At 45.0% G+C, this 23,786-nt stretch overlaps 1 protein-coding gene across 1 annotated transcript; it reads left to right on the forward strand.

Annotated features, from left to right (window-relative positions):
* psmb7 (proteasome 20S subunit beta 7) lies at nucleotides 1–23,668 on the forward strand. The gene is given in 8 exon segments (NM_001292532.1): nucleotides 1–81; nucleotides 1,530–1,623; nucleotides 2,654–2,751; nucleotides 3,434–3,574; nucleotides 4,373–4,488; nucleotides 11,803–11,861; nucleotides 21,761–21,912; nucleotides 23,408–23,668. Coding segments are annotated over 8 exon segments (831 nt in total). The 5' UTR covers nucleotides 1–22; the 3' UTR covers nucleotides 23,520–23,668.
* The last annotated feature ends 118 nt before the right edge of the window (nucleotides 23,669–23,786 follow it).

Raw genomic sequence — 23,786 nt, forward strand, 5'->3', positions numbered from 1 at the left:
TTTCCGGGAGGCGCGGGACAAGATGGCGGCGCTGACGATGAACTGTTCGGTCCCGGGGTTCAGTTTCCAGAACTGCCGCAGGTCAGGGCCTCCCACCTCACCTCACACTGTGTACACACAGCACAGCACCACATGCAGGGAGAGGGAGAGGGGGGGGCGAGCGACAGGACGGCTACCAGAGCAGCAGCAGCACACACACACACACTGGGGGGGGGGGAGAGACACACACACAGCGCGGCCTTCAGCTTCCACAACTGCCACAGGTCAGACACCTGGTCTTCTCTCCTCGTATATAGCACACGCGAGACCCCCCCCCCCCCCCCCCTCACATGTAGCACAGAGAGAGATCGGGAGGGGGGAATGAGAGAGTGGGACACTAGCCCCCCCCCCCCACACACACACACTACAGAGAGAGATGGGCTGACAGAGAGAGGGTGGGGGAATTGTGTGGGAGCTGTGAGACAGACACAAGGAGGGAGGGTGAGTGACACAGGACCGGGGCTGGTGAGTGTGTGCGGGCGGAGAGGCCGGGCCTGTGTCTGGCAGTGACTCAGCGCTGATAACATTTATAATACAGTAAAATTACAGCCAATTCCTAATCGCACGTAGATTATAATAAAATTATATGGTTATAACTTTACAATTGTATTGGTTATCTCTAATTTATATAAAGTTGTATGTTACATTAAACAGTCCTGTAGCTCAGTGGTTAGAGCACTCGCTTTGCAAGTGAGAGACCTGAGTTCAATTCCAGGCAGAGGGCGAAACCTTGGGCAAGTTTCCTTACTCCACACAGAGCCTAATAATAATCCCTCCAAAACCAAAAACAATAATAAATTGGTCATTTTCAATCTACGACTGTTTGTGGGACATTGCTGTGCGCAATTGGCTGCCGCGTTCGCCCACAAATATACAGTCAATTCACTTTACAGTGTGTTCTGTGAAGCGCTTTGGGACGTCCTCCCGACGTGAAAAGCGCTATATCAAATGCAAGAATTATTATTAGTACAAACGGATCCTCAGTACTCCAGGGCTCCACTGATGCCAGCGCTGAACTCCCCCAAGCCTCGGCTCTTGCCAACCTGCCCCCAATACTCTCTGGAATTAGGTAAGCAGGGTCACCCCTCCAGGGAGCGAGCCTGTTCTGCCATTAGATCATGGCTGAGTATATAATGTACATGCTCTATATCTTTATAATTGATTATTTTACCCACACTTTATTTTACCAACAAAACGCACACTGTAATTTACAGTAAATCCTGTGAAACAATTTGAGATTGTTTCACAGGATTTACTGTAAATTGCAGTGTGCAAAAGATAACAATCCTTTTGTTATTTTAAAAGTAAACTAAAATAAAATGTTTGGATGGTCATTTCTGTGATTTTCCTGTTTCATATAATTAAACAAGTTTTAAAAATATTTTGCTTCTGCCACGAGAATCTATTGTATTTCTTTTGTAACAACTTGTTGAAATATTTTAAAATTGTTTGTGATGATTCTTCAATGAAGCCTGTTTTCTTTGTTTAAGGAATGCTTCTATTGATGCTCAGATGTGTAAGCAAGGTTTCCAGGCTCCTGCAGCAAGGAAAACTGGGACTACGATTGCTGGAGTCATATTCAAGGTGGGAATCTTCAACTGTTTGAAAAGTGAAAGGAGTTTCTCCCTTCATAGTGTCCTGGTGAACAATAAATTTAGTCATTCACTTTATGGCCGTTTTGGGACGTCCTCTTGACATACATTATATAAGAGTAAATTATATTTGTTGAACATTGCTATACAAATTGGCTGCCGTGTTCACCCAGAAAATACACTCGCCGCACTTTACAGTACATCCTGTGAGGTGCTTTTGAGAATTCCTCCCGATTTGATAATGCAGTGTATCAAATGTAAGGATTATTATCCTTTCCTGCCATCTCTCATCCCAAGGATACCCCCACGCCTCTGCCATTTCCTCTACTTTGCCCATCTTCTGGAATGCTCTTCTGAAATCCCACCACCTCACCATTTCCCTCTGCTTTCAAAACCCATGGAAGGTTATGTTTGGCTGCACTTTCGGCCCTGGTGTTTGTGAATGATGCTTCTGTCTCTCGGTCGCTGGATGTCAATGCAAACTCCTTGCTTATGCCGCAACAAGCATGCAAACTTCAGCACACTATCTTGTTCCGAATCATTTAGTTGCTTGGTGAACTCTGCAGGAGCAGTGTGTGCGTGTGTGTAAATGCCACGCGCCTGAGCCGCGGTGATAGCTTGCTGGCAGAGTCGCTGCACTGAGTGAGCTGATGGAACGCTAGCAATTACCTGCAAGCTGCTTGGGTCAGAGAGAGACAGTCGCGAGTAAACAGGAACCTGATCTGCTTTTTCAGCAACTATGGGTCTATGCCACTGTGTCATATGAGCATCAATCATGTCTGACTCTTCAGTCAGACACCTTTGTCGGAGCCAGCCCTTCATTGGTTTAGTTTATACGTAACGTCAGGGTCTAATATGTTAAATGTTGTTCGATATTTTTAACATTAATAGATTCGAGGGTTGGGAAATTTGCTTTGAAAAAAATAATTATGGCATGTGTCAACTGCATTGTTGCTAATAAATATATATAGATATGTTTATGGATTTATTTTATTCCCAAATCTAACCTTTGTATGTTACAGGACGGGGTGATCCTGGGTGCTGATACAAGAGCAACAGAAGGCACGATTGTCGCTGATAAAAACTGCTCCAAAATACACTACATCGCCCCCAATATTTAGTAAGTACTCAACCGAGTAAGGCTTTAGTTGTTTTTATTCTGATTGCAAAGGTGGATCACGGTCGTGGCCTAGTGATCAGGTTAGGTACAGAGAGGAGCAAATGATGTTTGCTTTGATTTGCTCCCTATAAGGTCTGTCCAGACTGGACTTTCACTGGGAAGAGACACGATTGATTTCACCCTCCCATCCCCTGAGTCTCGTTGTAAAAAATCACTTCGTCAAAATTGCACATGAAGCGTTTCAAAACATCTTTCTGATGTGAAAGGCTCTACATCAATGTAAACGTGTATGATATTGTGTGATATTGTATAATGCAAAGCTTTGCTTCACAGCTGTAAAGAGTCCTGAACACCAATTAGATCAGCTTTAACCTTGATCTTGGGTCAACTGGGTGGGAGAGAAGGGGAAAGGATAGTAATATCCTGGGGCGTCCTCCCGAAGCGCTGTATAAATGTTACTTGTTGTCGTTCAACTCTCCCTCGTTCCCTCCCCAACTTCAAATCCCGTCTAAAGACTTTCCTTTTTGATTGTGCTTACGGTCACCTCCCTCTCCCCCAGCTCAGCGTCAAACTCAGCCACTATCAAGCGCTCTGGGACACTACCCCGCCTGAAGGTTGCTATATAAATGGGACTTGCTTCTGCTGTTGTGAGCTGATCTATCAATGTTGACCCTCTGTTTAGCTGTTGTGGGGCTGGGACGGCTGCAGACACTGAGATGACCACTCAGATGATCTCCTCTAACCTGGAGCTGCACGGCTTGTCCACCGGCCGACTGCCCCGAGTCGTCACCGCCAACCGCATGCTCAAGCAGATGCTGTTCAGGTAAAGGGCCCACAACCTACTGCCCTCACTCTGAAACTAACAGAGCACACAACCTACTGCCCTCACTCTGAAACTAATGGGTTTGTTTAGATGTTGGTTCTCTGAAGTCTGATTGTGTTCCCGTTTGCAATGGCTTATTACGGCTGACAACCTGGTGGGGGATGAAAGCTTTCACGTTTCAATCCTCAGCAAATGAAACCAGCCATAATCTATGGCTGTTATGGGATTAAATGGTCTTTGTAGGTTGTGTTTCTGATTTTGGGTAAACCCAGAGGGTGGGGGGGGAGATGTAGGGAGTTGAGGATAGTAATGGTTTGGCAGGACAGTCCCACGCAAGGTGAATTGTGCCCTGTCAGCTCTCTAATGTGGGTCTAAAATCTAGTGCCCATCTTACACGGTAACTGAATGTATGAGCTGCTTGAAACACGTGCATTTTGCACCGACAGATTCTGTTGAGAAAGAAGAACAAACAGACTTTGTGCTGAGGGTGTGCTGTCAGTGACTCTTCACAGGGCGGGTGGGGGGAAGGGTTGTGACCCTGTGTGACTCTTGGCTGGAGATTTGGGGCGGAACAAAAGTTTGAATAGTTGTGTGAGATTTACACACAGAGAGAATGTCGCCAGCCTCTCTTTCACAGGCGAGCGTTTTCTGGAAGGAATCTCTAGTGTGAAGTTTGTGCCAGTTTGTTCACTGGCCAAATGTCTCAAGTGTCTTATCTCTTATCTTTAATTGGCTCTCACTGAATTGCTGCAATCAAACTATTAATGTACATTAATGTGGTATGTGATTCCTGACCAGATACCAGGGCTACATCAGTGCAGCGCTGGTCCTCGGAGGGGTCGACTGTGCTGGCCCCCACCTCTATAGCATCTACCCGCATGGCTCCACTGACAAACTGCCCTACGTGACTATGGGTGAGTGCACTTTATAACCTTATTCCGTGCTCTTTGTTCGTCGGGAGAACAAAACGATATTAACCTGTGATAGCCAGACTGAGTTAGCTTTCACATCTGCAAACAACAACAATAAATTACATTTGTATAGCGCCTTTCACGTCAAGAACCCATCCATTTTAAGAGCTGACTGAAGCATTTCCACATACAGTATTTAGCAAACTTAGTTTGCCTCCTCCCTCCCCGCCTTAACAACTTGTCTCTTTGACCACACTTTTGGTCATCATTCCCTTCTCCTACAATCTTCAGCCCCCTCCCCATCACCACGGGATTGGGTGCCCAGCCAGCTGTGTGGAGCGCTTTGCTGTAAAAATAAATTTTAAAATATCCTTGCATTTGATGTAGCGCTTTTCACGTCTTTGAAACGTCTCAAAGGGCTTCACAGAATATACTGTAAAGTGAATTGACTATATTTATAGGCAAAATGCAGCAGCCAACTGCGCATAGCTTTGTGACGTCCTCCAAGTGTGAAAGGTATTGTATTGTGAATGGAGTAGCTTGGAATGTCAACCATGGAAATGCAATCTGTTGAATTTCTGTCCAGCGTTCGCTATCTCTACAGTGAATCTTTTAATAGTTTTTAGATATGTGCCATTTGTAACTTTTTTTCACTCTCTTTCTCCCCCACCCCCTACCCCCACCCATTAATAGATTGAGCCTTTTGTATGTAAGGAAGAATTGTGTAATCAGCTAAGAATAAAGTACATTTGCCTCTGGTTACATGTGACATCTCTGACTGAACACTGTTGGAGATAATCTGCATTGTTATAGGGAACCCCAGAGATTTATTGGATAGATTGAAGTAATCTTATGTAGCAGTTTTTGAGATAATGAATAATGTTTCGATCTGACTGCTCTTTGGTTAATACTTTGCATGAATTGACTTCAGTAATTTGGCTACTGAAAGCTTTACCCTCCTGAATACAGGCTGACCTGGGTATAACAAACACTCTGGCGACTGTGGGGAGGTGGGATTGGGGGAAGGTGGTTCAGTATTAATAATAATAAATTCCGCTCAACAATAGGATTTTTGGCTTGTAACAGAGGTCCTGGCTTGCGGTTGCTCGTTAGACCCACTCAGGCATGGCTACTCTGCCCTACTTGGGAGGAAAAGCCACATTGGCTTGCCCTGTCTGACGTGTTGACCCCTGCTAGCCGATGAGCACCACTGCATGTTTGTAAAGCCACAGGCTGGTCAGCATGTGTGAGTGCAGAGTAGGCGTGTGGTGGATGACACTTATGTGTGTGGAAGCTAACAGTGAGCCATAAAATCCTTTCTGTAAACTTGAGGAAATCTGAAATCTTTTTTTCGTTAGAAAATGCACATAAAATTCCATTATTTTTAGCTCCTACGGTCTTTGGCTCACACAGCAACTTTTCCCACCGCTGCTCGAGTTACATTCTCTCCTTTCACTGCCACCATTCCTAATAAACTAATTATACAGAAACCTGGCTGTGTATCCCCATTCTGTTCTGCACAAATATACCTGTATAAACAGCAGAAGACCACAACAGGAACATGTAAACTGATCACTGCTTTCAACAAAACCCTGTAGGAATTTTGTCAACCTGCAGGTGGCGGCTTTGCATCATTATTGCAGCGACTCGGGCAGTGCAAGCTCTGATATAACACTGGTGTCAACGATACACAGCCTGACCACTCACTAGCGTTGCTTTTATGTTAAAAACAGAAGTTGCTGGGAACACAAAGCAGGTCAGGCAGCAGCTATGGAGAAAGGAAAATGAGTTAACGATTCAGGTCTATGACCTTTAGTCAGAGCTCTAGTAATAAGAATAATAATTCTTGTATTTGATACTGCGCCTTATCAGGTCTTCGAGGCGTCTCAAAGCCCTTCACAGAATATACTGTAAAGTGAATTGACAGTATATTTTGTGGGCGAAACGTGGCAGTTGTGGATTGAGTGACCAGATTATTTTTGAGGATGGTAATAATGCACCATGCAGCGCCTTTCTAAACAGATATGTTTTTCACTGAGAAACCTGCCTGTGTGGCGCATATGCGTCCCCTCCCTCCCCAGCTATAATGCCTATCTTAAGATCTGTCTTTTTGACTGCACTTTGCTCAGGTTCCAAATTCACTGTGTGGAGTTCTGACATGAAAGGCCCTGTATCATTTGTACACTGTAGCTGTAGTGGATGGTGTAAGCGGTGCCAACCACTGACTACGTTGAGGTGCTACAGAAACTAGCCTGGTGTTCATGCTGCAAGGAGGCTAGAGGTAATCCAAAATAAATGTGGGATGTTTGTTGCAGAGCCACGATACGGCAGGGTGGTACATACAGTGACAGAATGGATTTTTCTCCTGGTATAAAATAAGCGAGTTTCACATCCACAGACAGTGTGTACCATGTGTGTACCATCCTAGGCACATCACCATTTTTCAGCTCAGTAATGTACCGCTTCAGCAGCTTTCCTGTTCCAAACTGAATTCAATAATTTATATTTAAAGTAATATTCCTCACATTTAGTATAGTACGATTCATGTTGGTGGGGGGGTTAACTCAAAACGTTTCCTGGAATTTACTGTGGAAGGATCTTTAATGTTACACAACAGCATTTGAAAAGAGAAGGGAGTTTCTCCCTCCTGTCCCAGTGAACAATTCCCCCCCACCCTGATAAAAATGATCACTCAGCTCCAAGTTGTTATAGAGGTGGTGAAAGAACACAGTCAGTGTAGTTACAAGACATTGCTTACTGCAGCAGCCAGTGCATACACACAACTCACACTCGTATAGCCCTCTTGATGTAGGATAGCGTCCCGGAGCCCTAAACAAACCTGGCTGTTGGGTTACCAGACTCTGTCTGTGGATCCTAAGATGAGATGTTGATGAGCTGTTGCAAATTCCAAATAAACATTTTGAAGCATTCTTTGTGATGATAGATGTTAGCTATCATGCGTGTGCATGAGTGTGTGTGTGCATGTGTGTGTGAAAGCCTTGTACACAAATGCCTGATCTGTTTCTCAATCCAGAAAATCTTTCCTGATTTACACTCAGTTCTTACGGTTTGTGTGGGAATGTGCTGAATAATGTGGGGTGTAAATGACAGATATGTAAATTACATTCTAGTTTTGATGTTCTAGGGCATTGAGAGCCAGCCTATACTGTATTATTAGAGACTTCCTTTCTTTCTCACGCTACATTGTACATGGGCAGTCTCGAAGTTTGTGCTACGGCTAAAGGGAGAGAGCGGGAGTGGGGCGGTGATTGGCGTAACATTGTAAACTGAGATGTAAGCCACGAGGAAGATTAAAACGCTCTGCTTACTCAGGGATGAAATCATCACATTAAACTGTGCTGACAAAAGACAAAATTTTTTTGTTTTTCAGCAAATGGTGCAGAAGGGTGGGTTGATTGCTCGCTCAGCTTGTTGTCCGGGGATGCTCTTGGCTGATGCTTGTAATGAAATGTAGAGTGCGTTTGCATAAAATTAAAGTGTTGCAGGCGATCAGCAGTTCAGCACGAGGAAGGCTAGCAGAGAGCTTCCGCGCTCTCCAGTGAATACGCCTCCTCCCCCGGCACTCAGGCGGGTTTCACATTCATAAATCAGCGTTTTTGTGCATTGGCAGCGTCTGGGCTGTGGAGCAAACATTACCACCTAGAGACTGGGCCTCTCAGCCAGGAGCCAGGGTGAAAAATGATCACAATTGATGGGGCTGCGGAGTGCACCAAATTTTTTACACTGAGCCCAGGCAGCAAATTGAATAACAATGAGTAAGTGTGAATAAGCACTCTGTCACACTGTTCTGACTCTGATGGATGAGAAGGTCCTAAATGTTGCACTTCAGGCGCTGCTGCGGATCCTGTGCCGTGGCAGGCTTCAGAATACAGAGCAGCCTTCGCTGGCAAATAGGGCCTTGGGTACTTAAAATGGACTGCTGGGTAGTTCTCCACCAGGGTTAGGCTAGGGCCACAACAAGGCATTTAGGAAAAAATGAGAAATCCTGTTTTAAAGGAACTAATTATAATGTTCTTGAAAAGGTGACAGCGTCTCAGGCAGCAGGAATCTCATCACCTCCTGGTCCTACTGGTATGGTTTATATTTAATCAGTGAACTGGATGGTATTATGGAGGGGAAATGGTGGGGGTGGGGGGAGAGAGGAGGGGGAAGGGGGCTAGACATTCCTCAAGCCATCCTGCACACTCTCCTCCCGAGACTCCCACCTCGTACATTTTATAAGTTAAGTATTTTTAAAACATTTCAGAAACTAATGCGTCTTAAAGGTCAGGACTTGGAATGTTAGCTTGCTCCAGGTTCAGTGCCGGTAATCTGCCATATCTGGTGCGTCCTATCCACCCAACCTCACACCACTCTCTACACACTCTGTCTGTCTCTGTCCGTCTGTCTCTGCATTTGCCTCGCTCTCGGTTGGTGGCTTGGTGGGGCCCAATGACTGATCATCATCGTCCCTACAAAGGGCCTCCTGATCGCTATACATTGCAGCCTCCTGCAACATGATGTTGGATAAGGACAGAATCTGTACAGTCAGATCACCTTCAGCCTTGTAAATAAGGGTTGTGTCTTGAGAGCAGCCAGTGTCTGTGGAAGCCACACTGAGCTGCTATGTTCTACAACCGCAACAGCTTGCACTTATATAGCGAATGCCACGCAGGGTAGGTAGCATCTCAGAGCGCTTAACAGTGGCGGAGCCTGACTCCAAGCCGGTGAGGGGCGGGAGGAATGGTCGTAAGCATGGTCAAAGAGGAGGGTTTTCAGGCGAGACTTGAAAAGGGGGAGAGAGGATAAGGTGAAGTGATTGACGGAGAGTGTTCCAGAGTTTCGGGCGTAGTGGCTGAGGGGCAGAAAGTACAGTAAGTGCCTGGTGACTGTTTGATAGCTCACCCGTTAGATCAGAACTTCCCTGTGTTGAGTGTTGCCACTCTGGGTTTGCAGGACGCTGGGTTTGCTCTTTATCAACACGCGGCAAGTGGAGTGGAAAAGGATTTGTACCATCAAGCTCACTGTGTTGGGCACCACAGGGCTGTGATGGGAGTGTGGCTGGTTTGACAGTGTGCCTGAGGCTTCACTCACTAAATGGCACAGAATCCTGGCCTCCCTGCAGAGGGTGAGGAGTTTCTTTAACATTGCTGAGGTGTAGATAATGTAGCAAACTGCTGCTATGAGCATAGAGCGAAAGTACATAAGACTTATTTGTCTCAAACAAAGACCAGAGGTTAGAAAGAAGAAATAATTCCTTCCCTTCCACCCCCCGCACCCCAGGGCATATTCCAACAATGTTCTTAAGCCACATTAACCTGGTGGGGGCTTAGTGTGGAAATTTGCAGACTGCAGAAAAGTAGTTACCGGAGGGAAAGAGAGATTGAGATATTCAAGAGATCAGCACAAAGCACAGGGGCCGGGCTAGCCTGGGTTTGTGAAGGGAGAGGAGGAAAGAGAAATTCTCTTCCTCTATCCTACCTGCTGTGCACTTTGCACACTGTCTTGCTGCTTACATTACACCTCGCCTGGGTAGCCAGTTCAGTCCTTTATTTTCTGCCACTTTACACTCTCACAGCTTTGAGCAATATTTATCTATATATATATATATATATATATGTGTGTGTGTGTTACCACAGAGAATCGCTGTGCTGTGATCACTTTGAATTTGAGTGATAATTCATCCCAGGATTCTCACTCCAATTGAATGACTATTCAGCAAGGCTGATCAATTTCATTCCCTTGTAGCAATGGTACTTGAAGCCATGGAGTTTGATCTATAATCAAACTGCTTAAATGTTGCTGATAGGAAGTGTGTGGTTTTTTTTGCTGCGTGTTATAACTGTTGGGTTGTAATATGCTATTACGTATTCACCGGAATTGATAAAGTCAGCAGGATATCTCATTCAAAAGCCTTTAATCGCCACCTCTTTTCAATTCACATCCATTGTGCGGGTTGACCAATGTTCACAAATCACTTTAAATGGGAAGCAGTGTGACTCTGGTAAATGAGAAGTGGTATACAGAGTTACTTAGAACAGTAATAAATGCCAAAAAGTTATTTTAATTGGGTTGAAAAATAGTCACTGGTTGCATTTTTCAGCACAAATAGAAGTTTCCAAACCCATTTAATAACTCCATAGCAGATGGGATGATGTGTTTTAAAGTCTCCGCACTTTGCTCTGCGAACCACAAATTGTTAACATTTCTCATTTTCCAAAATGATGCTGAATTGCTTTTACTGCGTAATGCAAGAGATGTAGGAACTGTAATAGCTTTCCTCCTTTGTGTGTGTGGTGGGGGGTGGGTGTTGTGTGATTGGGACTGGTGTAGGTGTGACAGATGCCTCGTCTAGATCACGTGTAAAATTGGAATGTCTTTTTATAAACCCTTTAAATTCTGTGTACAAAATAAGATGGGTTTGCTTAATCTTGGTTATTTGACTGCGTCGTGTCCTCTACCGTGTCTTGAGAGAGCTCAAGTTAGAAGGCACACATTGGATTTGTAAAAGTTTCCTTTGAACTCTGTTAAATAAATTGGATAATAATAACAATAATCCTTGCATTTGGATCTGAAACTGAGTATGTTTTCTGGAAGAGTGGAGTGCTAGGGTAGCCTCTCTGGTTTGCAATGTGCAGTGCTTGTTAGTAGGGCAAAGAAACTCCGGAGAGGGTGAGCGTGGATCTGAATACAGCACTGCACAGAAAGAGGTTTCAAAAGCGAGATTGGGGAGTCCAGAGAGAACTGGAAGGCACAATGCAGCAAATCTAAATCGTCACATCTAAAAAAAATCCTTCCAACATTATAACAATAAGAGAGGAGTCAGGAAAGATGTTAAAATCTTCAGAGACTCAAAAGGGGTTGAAAAATAAAGTGAACAGGAGAGAGAATATACTAAGTGACTTGGAGGATTTTACCACTGAAAATTCACCCCCCCCCCCCACACACACACACACACACGTCTAACCAACATTGTTTGCACTACAGGACAGTAAGACAGGCAGGGATTCTGGAGAAACGCTTTTTGAGACACAGCCTGCGTAAAGGTCGCTATATAAAGGCAAGTTGTTGCTGTAGATAGTTGGCTGCCGTGTTTCGGTGATAAAATATACAGTCAATTCACTTTACAATCTATTCTGTGAAGCGCTTTGAGACGTCTCGAAGACGTGATAAGGCGCTGTATCAAATGCAGGGATCGTTATTATTACATACAGGAAGTAAGAGTAGGAAACGCAAATCATTTGGTTCCTGCAAAGCGCTTTTGTGAATAAATGGTATGAAGTTGAGTTTGATGAGCATTTGTTTTTATCTTCGCAGGTTCTGGCTCATTGGCAGCAATGGCTGTGTTTGAAGATCGGTATAAAGAAGGCCTGGAGGTAAGCGCTTCTCCCTCGAATTTCCTTTTCCTAAAAATTCCCAGATTTTTGTGCCTCCAAAAAGGGGAAATTCGCAAGTTGAAAAATATACTGAAAATGATTTTTTTTTCTGGTGATTTGTTTTTAATTTTTTTTTATAAATCTGACCTTTGTACCTTGAAGAGAATCATAATGTTGGGCAAGTTTCCTTTCTCCACACACTCTGTTTACCTAACAGAATCCGGTTATTAGTCAACTGGTGGATCGCTTTTCCTGGGATAAAAATCCCTTCAAAATAAATAAATAATAGTAATTTGATCACTCAATCCACGACTGTTTGTGGGACACTGCTTTGCACAATTGGCTGCTGTGTTTCGCCCACAAAATATGCAGTCAATTCACTTTACAATATAGTCTGTGTAGCGCATTGAGAGTCTCGAAGACATGATAAGGCTCTGTATCAAATGCAAGGATTATTATTACTTAGTAGTAAGTAGGACCCCGATTGTTAGTCGATTGTCAGATCTTTTTCCTGGGATAATAATCATGATAATATCAGATGCAAGGATTATTATTTATAACCCGAGCAAACGGGTTGGCTGGTTCTCAGCGTGAGCATTGAAGCCTGAGAGAGAATTCTACTTTGTGTGTGAGGCTATTTAACAGTCCTTCCTCCACTTGGTCTGTAGGTGTAAATGTCAGCTTGAATGTTGGTGCTGAGAAGGTGATCGGTGAGATAAAATGGGCCAGTATTGAGTAATTGAGGTTTATAGTGAGATTGATATTTTTATATGGTGGCATTTTCCCTTCTTTCAAACTTTTTTATAGAATCCTAGAATTATACAGCACAGAAGGAGGCCATTCGGCCCATCGTGTCTGTGACGGCTCTTTGAAAAGAGCTTCCAAATCAACCCCACTCCCCCGCTCTCTCCCCATAACTCGATCAACCCCACTCCCCCGCTCTCTCCCCATAACTCGATCAACCCCACTCCCCCGCTCTCCCCCTATAGCCCTGATCAATCCCACTCCCCCGCTCTCTCCCCATAACCTGATCGACCCCACTCCCCCTCTCTCTCCCCATAGCCCTGATCAACCCCACTCCCCCGCTCTCTCCCCATAGCCCTGATCAACCCCACTCCCCCGCTCTCTCCCCATAGCCCTGATCAACCCCACTCCCTCCGCTCTCTCCCCATAGCCCTGGTCAACCCCACTCCCCCGCTCTCTCCCCAAAGCCCTGATCAACCTCACTCCCTCCGCTCTCTCCCCATAGCCCTGGTCAACCCCACTCCCCCGCTCTCTCCCAATAGACCTGCAAACTTGTCCTCCCCAAATAATTATCTACTTCTCTCTTAAAAGTTGTTATCAAATTGGCTTCCACCAGCCTTTCAGGCAACGCATTCCATTTATCCTTGTCTTGGAGATTTCATTTCTTGGTTGGAATGATTTGTATCCGGTTTGTTAGACGGGGTGGTCTAAAATGGCCTTTTCTTGCTTTGTCTTACTTGAGGTTATAAATCTTATCTTTAGGGCTGCCGCTATATTCTACACATAATGTGCCACTCCCTGCTGAATCATTTTAATGTAAAGTCATAATTTTGCTAAATCATGTAGAGCGATAACTCACTGTAATAAATGGGGCAGAGGAATAAAGGTCTTGAACTGAATTTTGTGTATAAATGTACCTTATTAGTCTAGCATTCAAACTGCAGGTTGTACAGCACTACAGTTTAGTATGAAGTTCAGGCGGAGTTGAGGCGTTTTTATCGCTTTCCACGTGGGACTAATGGAACGGCTAGAATGCTGTTTGAACCATACAAACTACAAAAAACAGGCACTACACTCTACGGTAAACCCTGTCCTCGCTTTGAGACATCCTCCTGACATCAAAGGGGTTAAATCAAATGTAGCAATTGTAGGAATAATAATCTTCACATTTAAAATGGTGCTTTTCAGTTCGGGTAGACATCTCAAAGCACTTCACAGGAATTACTGTAAAGTGTTGTGATTGTGTGTTTTGTGGGTTAACCCAGTTTGTAGGCAGATGCAGCAGCTATTTTGTGCCCAGCAGTGTCCCACAAATATCCATGAAGTAAACAATCCCTTTTATCATTGGGGGGTGGGAATTGTTGGCCAGGATACTGGGAGAGAGAAATCCTGTTCTATTTTTGATTAATGCCAAGGAACCTTTAACCCAAATAGTCACAGTAAAGAGATCTCAGTTGGTCTCATCCAAAGGATGGCACTTCCAACAATGCACTACACCCCACTACTGCAGTGAAGCATCGGACTAAACAATGAGTTTGAAATCCTGACATGGTAGTTATAAATTGAAGTGTGTGGGACAGTTGTGTGAGTGGCAGGGTAAGTTAATTTTAAAGGTGAATTTGTTTCTACTGAGCGGGTATGTTGGAGTCGGCTGAATTCAATGGAAATTTGCGTTTCGGGAGGAAAATTGATCTGTATTTTCAGCAAAATTCATTTCTAAATTAGAGGAAGCTACAGCAACCGCAGTTGGAATGCTTTACAATATCAACCGCATCAAATTCACTCACTGAGAAACCAGCACTTATTAAATCCTAAAGTCAGGCATTGATAGTTTGTTTGAAACCAACACCTTGCCTGGCGATTGCCGTGGCCTTAAAAAGATAAAAAGTGATGTTATTAGCAGCTGGGAGGGAGTTAATAGTCTATTATTAACCTATTTTTAAACGATTGTTCTGAAAGAAACAATTGCGGTCTGTGTACAACCGACTCTAACTGACTGACTGTGTAGAACTGTCTGAGCAGCAACTGGTTGGTTTGAGGAGACAGCGAGCGGAACGGGGTGGGCGCAGACCTGAGCTGTCCACATGGGAGGATGGTGGGGGGAGCTGTGGATTATTGGCTGAACAGAACTGGGTGGGGTGGTGGGGGAGCAAAGTAATGTGAACCATTGAAAGTTAGAGGCTGTGTGACACTGAGGAGGAACTTGCTGGAATAGGCCGTGTGTTTTATGCCCGTGTTCTTCTGTTGTCACCTGGCAGCTCCATATGGAGTGCGACACAGACCAGAGACACCAGCAACACTTATAAATCTGTGACAGGCAATAAACCTTACAGTCCCATATATATCTGGGCTCTTCTATAATAATAATAATCCTTGCACTTGATATAGCACCTTATCACATCTTTGAGACGTCTCAAAGTGTCTCGAAGACATGATAAGGCTCTGTATCAAATGCAAGGGTTATTATTATAGAGGAGCCCAGATGGAGTCCTGTAGCTCAGTGGTTAGAGCACTCGCTTTGCAAGTGAGAGACCTGAGTTCAATCCCAGGCAGAGGGCGAAACCTTGGGCAAGTTTCCTTACTCCACACAGAGCCTAATAATAATCCCTCCAAAAAAACAAAAAACAATAATAAATTGGTCATTTTCAATCTACGACTGTTTGTGGGACATTGCTGTGCGCAATTGGCTGCCGCGTTCGCCCACAAATATACAGTCAATTCACTTTACAGTGTGTTCTGTGAAGCGCTTTGGGACGTCCTCCCAACGTGAAAAGCGCTATATCAAATGCAAGGATTATTATTATTATTATATGTATTTACACTGTAAAATGAATTGACTGTATATTTTATGGGTGAAACGCAGCAGCCATTTGTGCACAGCAGTGTCCCACAAACAGCTGTGGAATGGAATGAGTGACCAAATTATAATAATTATTTTTGAAGGGGTTATAATCCCTGGAAAGTGATCGGCCAATCGACTAAGAACTGGGTTCCTACATACTGCTGGGTCAACAGAGGTGTGTGTGGAATAAGGAAACTTGCTTAAGGGTTCGTCCTGTCCTGCCCGGGAATCAAACCCAGGTCCTCACTCTCTCACTTGTGAGGCGAGCACACTAACCACTAAGCTACAGAGCTCTTGTGAGGCTGGGGCCAGAGGTTTACCCTGTTTTGTTGTGTGAGCTGCTCACGGTTTGGCCCGAACCTGACGCGAGTCAGTGTGAGCTGCTCAGCTCCTGTTTGTACAGTCTGTGGGTCGCTGTCTCTGATGGAGGCAGCGCTGGCTGCTTTGTCAATGCCAATAGCTGGGCTGTGTGTACCCTCGCTCCACCAGTGAAGGAGCCATACTGCTCTTCTTTGCCCCAGCGCCTTCAGAGACGAGGGCGAGATGGATGGTGATGTGCACAAGTGCCATTTCTGTGGCCTGATTTATGGAATCATATTTCACACGGATGCGAGTCCCAGCCCCTGGGGGGAGGGGGGGAAGGATTGCTGAAGATGTGAGCGGTTTCAGCCCTGCTGGTCCCTACGCTTCGGAACCATGATGCCAAGCACCAAATAACTACTGCAGAACCCTGTTAATTTGTCATGTGTGCAGCTGTGACTCTGCCTTGAACACGTGAAGCTGCTCGGCTCTGGGTCCCACCTACTGCTGGGTTACAGCATTGCTCCTTTACACATGGCTTATATATAAAAAAAGGTTGTATGTGGTACACAAGCGAGAGGATCCTGGCTCGATTACCAGGCAGGGCAAAACCTTAGGCAAGTTTCCTTACTCCACACACACACACCTCTGTTTACCCAGCAGTAAGTAGGAACCCAGTTGTTAGTCAATTGATGGATCACTTTCTGTGGATAATAATGTCTTTTTTAAAAAATGTGGTGACTCAATCCATGACTGTTTGTGCGATGCTGATTGTGTTTCACCCACAAAATGTACAGTCAAACCACTTTACAGTATATTCTGTGAAGCACTTCGAGACATCTCAACAACGTGATAAAGCAGTATATCAAATGCAAGGATTATAAGGATTATTCATAGTATCTTTCACATATCAAAGCACTTCACAGGATTCACTGTCAAGTGTAGTGACTGTCTGGGTGCATATATCACTCTTTAATTGTTGTTGGTAAAAGAGGAGTGGGGGCTGGAGGGAGTGTGGAGTGAGGTTGGTGTGAGATTAACTCTGGAAAGTTAACACACAAATGCGCTCTCTAATCAATCTCATTTAGACCACATCTGTCAGACAGAAAGCAGCCCGGTAATGACAGGCTGCATATGAATTCTGTGTTTATTACTGACAGTGATCCAAACAGCCTATGTGTGGCTGCCGCAGGGCTCAGGTGCGGAAGTCCGCAGGCTGGTGCCACCAGCTGACACGGTGAGATTTAATGACTCTGTAGGAAGGTGACCGCTCGCTGTGAGGTTTGCTTACCCGATGGAGACAGCAGGCAATGGAGATAAAGGAAGACTATTAGTGTCGTGGGGAACACACTGATAAAGCTTTATTTTTTTATATATAAGCGAAGAGGAAAAAAAATAGTCTTAAGGCTTCTCTTGGAGGATGGTGTAATTACCTCGGGAGTGTATGTAGTAGTCTCCGGTTTTCAGTCATTGCACTACCTGAAGAAAAATAATTGTCATTTCATAAAAAGACTTGGAAATGTATAATTGCCCATATCCATAGCATTGGCTTACCAGGCCCTTCCTTATACTGGATTAGACAGCGAGGAGCAGGATTCTGGAGTGCATTATACACTCTTCACTTTTATTTTAGAGCAAAAAATAATACTAATAATTTGGTCACTCAATCCACGACTGTTTGTGGGACGCTGCTGTGTGCAATTGGCTGCCGCTTTTCGCCAACAAAATAAACAGTTAATTCACTTTACAGTATATTCTGTGAAGCGTTTGAGACGGTGATCAAAAAAACCCTCCTGCCTATGGCTCTGCCCGTAACTTTATTATTAAACACTAATGAATTCAGCTTAAAGTTGAATTTCTGATCAAACGCGTCTCCAAAGGGACTGAGCGCCCGCACATCCTCGGGGGAACGGCAGATGTTTAATTTGCATTAAAGATAACCTGCTTCTGGTGGTACGGTGAGGTCAATGGCTAAGAGGGGTGTGCTTGTGTTTGGAGCTATAACTGGGGAGAGAGAAGGCCTTTGATTGCTTGTGATGTTGTCTGAGGTCGTTTTAATGTCCGGTCATTTACTAATAGGGAAGCATATTTGGCCCACAAAATAAACAGTCACTACACTTTACAGTATATTCTGTGAAACACATTGATATCTCGAAGATGTGATAATGTGCTATATCAAATGCAAGGATTGTTATTAATATATGAATATATTAAAGAGATGAGACTTATCAAATATAATTATTTATATATATTGTGCATATATATAGTGTATGTATATATATATATAATGTTTTGTGTGTATGTATATATATAGTTTTAAAAGGACAAAGACCTGAACACATTCTCGGGCTAGTTTACTCTTTTTTAATAAAAATTAAACTTGTACAGTTTCAGGATCTCCAAAGTTCTCACTAATGTAGCAGGCTTTTAGCGGTTCAAAGCATTGACTCGGGGAGGGAGGGAGTTGGTGGGGAGTGGGTGGGGAGTATATCAGGGCCCAGTATATCAAAGCTCTCCACAGAATTCACTGTAAAGTGGAACGTGGCAGCAAACTTGCAGTTCTGGTTGTTCTGTGTGGATGCTGTGCCAATGGCAATGTCTCAGAGAGCAAACCATTCCTTCCTTACCCAAATCACCAAAAAGAAACCCAAATTGGTTATTGATGTTAATACTGTTTGTTCCTGGTGTGAGATTGGCTGCCTCATTTGCCTCTGTCGCACTTCATGCTTTTCAAATACTTTGAGAGGTTTTGTGGTAAGATCAATATTGACAACAATTTATTTGTCTTACTGAGAGGAATCCTAATTCTTAATTTGTTCCAACTATTTTCACTTCATTGCTTTAGCTTGGATGTGGCAATAGATATCTTTGTGGATTAAGAAAGCCTAAGATTCATTAAAGTTTCTCTATTATGTTCAGTGAAAATTCACATGAAATCCTTTTGATTTTAAAATGGCTGAATTCATTTTAACTTGGATGAGCCAGCTTTGCCCTAGCTCAGTGGCTAATGTCAGGAATCCCGAGTATGCAGGGCATAAATCCTGTTCACAGTCGACAGCCAGTTGAAGCCTTGCATATGGCAGAGGAGAAAGTCTCGCCACAGTAAAGATGACTCAAAAGTCTACATCTTGGCACACTGTGTGTGTGTGACCTGCTTATTGTACAGTTTACTGCCTGCTTGCATGTGCTTGTTTTGTCTTAAACATTTCAAATTGCCTGCTGTTTGTATATGACGATTTTTGGCTTGCCAGACAGAAATTCCTGGCAATAATGCAATTTCCCTGATCAGAAAGCTTGTCTGAAACCTGCTCTGTGAGAGAGAGGGAGGGAGGCCAGTAATGAGGCTCCCAGCTTCAGGCCTTCCCAGCGCTTGCACATTTCTAGGGGAATGGATGAAGTTTGATGCCGTTATACAAGTCCCCCTTTTGATTGTTGTCACCAGAAACAGCACCTATATCAAGTTCAGCACCTCCGCAATCCATGTGAACCACTTTCTAGAAGTGACTGGGGGTATACGAGCCATTTATATTAAACGCAGCAGATTGGCAGCGTTATAAATATTTTATCAAGCACGGTTGTTGATTAGCGGTGCACGCTGAGAGTTTTATTTATCTGGTGCAGTGTTAATTCCTCTGGTACCTGCGGAAAGTGGCCATTAGCGGTCAATTTAATGAGTCTCGGTGTTGCCAAATCTCGCTGCGAGCTGCGATGCTGCTGAGGTGACCGTAACATGGCTGCTGTGGACCTTTTCACACTTCCCGCAAGTGCTGCTCATTTGTCATCTGGCAGTAAATGGAGCTGCACATGGGAGCCCAGGGACACATTGTGTGATGGTCTGATGGAGGTAAACAGATAGTTCTAAAGGCTGCTCGTCACATCATGACTTGTGGTTGGTAGCTGCGTTCTGTGCAGGCTCCTTTAAAATAAACTGCTGTGGCTCAGGGGAATGGGCTCTGACCTGCTGAGGGTAGGATATTGTACGTACCCCCTCTCTCTTTTTAACATTAATTACCTTTTCTTTTAAAAACTGAAATAATGTGGTGTTTCGGGTTTTTGTGCGCAATACCATGAGGTAATTTATTAGCTTGTTTTTGAGAAATAAACAAACAGTCGGAGTATTTTATTAATATATGCATTTGATACAGCACCTTATCACGTCGTTGAGATGTCTAAGTGTTTCACAGTATATACCGTAAAGTGAATTGACTGTGTATTTTGGGGGGAAATAATGTTAAGCCAATCTGCCCAATTAACGTTGTTGGTTTTAAAACCAAATCTCTGCTGCACCTCAAGGAAGAAACATTTTTGGGAAACATGAACCATCAACCTTTTTCTTTCTCTTCTCTATGTCTATCTCTCTCTCTCTCTCTCTCTCTACCACTTTCCCTCTCTCCCCCCCCCCCCCCCCCCGCTTATTCACACAGAGACCCACAAACCTAAATTAAACAATTTGGATATTATGATATTTAACGTTATCCAATTTAAAGGTTCTGACTGGCTGAAAAGTTTCAAATTGGTTTTGTTTTCTCCTGACGCCAGTAATTGGAAAAGTGCTGAAATGTCTGTGGGTTGGATGGAGTGTGTGTAAATTTCCCTACATGCGTCTGACTCAGATCCAACTGTACTTGAAATAAGGTCCTTGCATTCTATACACACTTTTGATTGTAAAGCGCTTCACAGGATTCACTATAAAATGCAATGATTGTAGACAAACGCAGCAGCCAATTTTGAACACAGTAACGCCCCACAAAACAGCCATGTGAAATGTCAGCCAGGTGCCGGGAGAGAAACTCCAATACCACCCCCTTGTTTCACTCTGAATAGGCCATTGAATCCACAAGTTCTAAAACTTGTAGATTTTACTGTTTGCTTCGGCTGTAAATATTGTCTAAACGGCGCTGGTTGTGTGAGCAGCTGCCGTTTCTCACTGGCACAGCAGAGGGAGCTTTGGTTCAGCGTTTCACAAGCCTTATTGTTCCATAGATAAATGATAAATAATCCTTGGGTTTTGTACAGAGCCGTAAGTCAAAATGACTCAGAGTGCTTCTGAGCTTCCTGTAAGGTGTGATGACTGCGTATTTGTAGTCGAATGCAGCAGCCAGTTTGTGCAAAGCCACGTCCCACAAACAGGGTGGGATATACAGAGTGAATATAATAATCCTTGCATTTGACATCGTTTGGACGTCTCAAAGCGTTTCACAAAATGTACTCTAAAGTGAATTGACTGTGTGTTTGTGGGCGAATTAAAGGAGCCAATTGGGCACAGCAGTATCCCACAAACAGTTGTGGATTGAGTGACCAATTTATTATTATTATTTATTTTTGAAGGGATCATTATCCCCAGAAAATCAATCTGCCAATCAACTAACAACAGGGTTCCATCTTACTGCTAGGTGAACAGAGACGCGTGGAGCAAGGAAACTTGCCGCAACATTTTGCCCTGCCAGGAATCAAACCAACGTCTCTCGCTTGTGACGCGAGTGCTGTAACCACTGAGCTACAGGACTCCAACTCTTTTTATTTGGGGAATTGTCGGCCAGGACACAGGGAGAGAGATAGAAACTCCCTTTTCTTTTCAAATGATGTAATTGAATCTTTCACTGGAACAGACACAGCGCTCAGTTTAACGTCTCAGTGAAGGGCGGCATCTCCACATTGCAGGGTCTTTATCTTTCCCCGCCTTTCCCCCCCAACACTGAACAGAAGTGTCAGCCCAGATGTGAGCTCAAAGCTCCAACCTTGTGACTTGGAGCTTCTCACTGATCGAGTGTTTACCACTGACTGTGGGTGTTAACTCGATGCTCGAGTTACAGAACGTTCTCCTTTCACATGTTACATTGCTAACGTAGCTCACCACATGCCTCTTTCACCACATTTTCGGTCATCTCCCCCTCAGCCTCCCTCAGCCCCCAGCTCGGGTTCCCAGCTACAGTGTGAGACGTCCTCCTGAGAAGAAAGGCACTCCTGTAAAAGTGCGTTTTGTGCTTTTAAATGATTTGTTGTTCACCACCAGGAGAGTGAGGCCAAGCAGCTAGTGCGAGACGCCATTGCTGCCGGGATATTCAATGACCTGGGGTCAGGGAGTAACGTGGACCTGTGTGTCATCAAGAAGGACCAGCTGGACTACGTGCGGCCTCACGAGGTGGCCAACAAGAAAGGCGTGCGGTGAGTGCTGTTTGTGTTTGCTGCTCGAGCTCGCGTGTGCGCACGGTGAGTGCTGTTTGTGTTTGCTGCTCGAGCTCGCGTGTGCGCACGGTGAGTGCTGTTTGTGTTTGCTGCTCGAGCTCGCGTGTGCGCACGGTGAGTGCTGTTTGTGTTTGCTGCTCGAGCTCGCGTGTGCGCACGGTGAGTGCTGTTTGTGTTTGCTGCTCGAGCTCGCGTGTGCGCACGGTGAGTGCTGTTTGTGTTTGCTGCTCGAGCTCGCGTGTGCGCACGGTGAGTGCTGTTTGTGTTTGCTGCTCGAGCTCGCGTGTGCGCACGGTGAGTGCTGTTTGTGTTTGCTGCTCGAGCTCGCGTGTGCACACGGTGAGTGCTGTTTGCTGCTCGGAGCCGAGCTACAGCCGTTGACTGTCATGTGGCTGAGGCTGTGCTTAATCTTGGTGATGAGCCGTGTGGATCTGCCTCAACTCGGAGCCCTTTGACTTCACCTCGGTTCTGGTCACATGCAGAGCTCTGAAGTCCACCTTTAATTCCCTTGTAATGATTCCTTCACACCTCTTGCCGTTGGTCTCCCCCGTCTCCTCCTCTGCCTTCACTCTGCCCCCACCCCCCGGCTTGGTTTGTAGTTTTATAAAACCCGCCTTTTCTGGATGATAACAGGGGGTGTTGCCTCGTGTGCTATAACCCCCCCCACCCACCACCCCCTGGACTGGGCTAAGACCCCCTCCTCGGCCCCCCCCAACAAGCCTCACTCAATCTTGACGACTCTCCTGGAGTGATCCCGCTGCTCTGGCTCTGTGCGGAGTGCGAGCGCTCACTGCCAGCTGGCTTTGTGTGGTTGGGGAAAGATAATTAGCTTCTTAATGATGCTGACCAGAGGGTTTCACATGTTCAGCGAGAAGAGAACAATGTGATTAACATATAATGAAGGGAAATAAACCTATTGGTGTGGATATTAATTACACGTGTGTGCAGCAGTCACCGGCCTGAATCCTCTTCCTGTTCATTTCCCTCCTCATCACCTCCCAGCCCTGCAGCACCGTGGGCAGATCTGTGTGCCAGCCCCTCACCTCACTCGTAAGCCGGTATCAACGGCTTAGTGTCCGCTGTGTAGCACCAAAGCAGTGGGTCCTCACAGGCCACTGGGTAGCAGGGGCTGGGGGGGGGGGGTCACTGGCCTGCGGAAAAGTTTGGCCATTGGTCAGGTTTCTCTCCCCCATCCCCTGCCCCCCTCTCTGTCCCCTCTCTCTCTTCCCTTCGTTTTTTCTCTTCCTTCCCCCATCCCCTCCTCTCTCTTTTCCCCTCTCCATTCTTTTCTCTCTCTCTTTTCCCCTCCCACTTTCTCTCTCTCCCCCCATTTTTTTTCTCTCTCTCTCTCCCTTTCCAAATTCCGCGATCACTAAGATCAGGACAAGCTGCTTGCAGATCGCTGAGGCAGGGAGCAGTCATGGCGGGTGTGTTTCTTCGCTGTGACCCGTTGTTATTGTTTGTGCTCCACCAGACAAGGCAGCTACAAGTACAAGCGTGGGACGACAGGCTATCTGATGGAGTCCGTCATTCGGCTGCCGGTGGATGTGGTGGATGAGGCTGTGCTTACGATGGACACCTCCTGAGAACACAGCGTGTCAGCTGGACCTGCAGGCCCCCATATCTCATAGTCTAATAGTCGTGAGCGGGCACTGATGTAAGTGGCACCGGTTGTTAAACAAGTTGTTAAATTAAACATCTGTTCCGTTTTTACAAATAAAACTTTTGTCTCCCTAAGATTTCTTTGACGTTTACGATTTGAGTTTTTTTAAAATTTAAAAAATCTCTTCCTCTGCCTGTTCCCGCTGGAGGTTTGGCCGGTACAGGAACATGTGAACATTACCCTCGGCAAA

The sequence above is a fragment of the Callorhinchus milii genome, unplaced genomic scaffold (assembly GCF_018977255.1).
Source record: "Callorhinchus milii isolate IMCB2004 unplaced genomic scaffold, IMCB_Cmil_1.0 Scaffold8, whole genome shotgun sequence".
In the NCBI taxonomy this organism is placed as follows: domain Eukaryota; kingdom Metazoa; phylum Chordata; class Chondrichthyes; order Chimaeriformes; family Callorhinchidae; genus Callorhinchus; species Callorhinchus milii.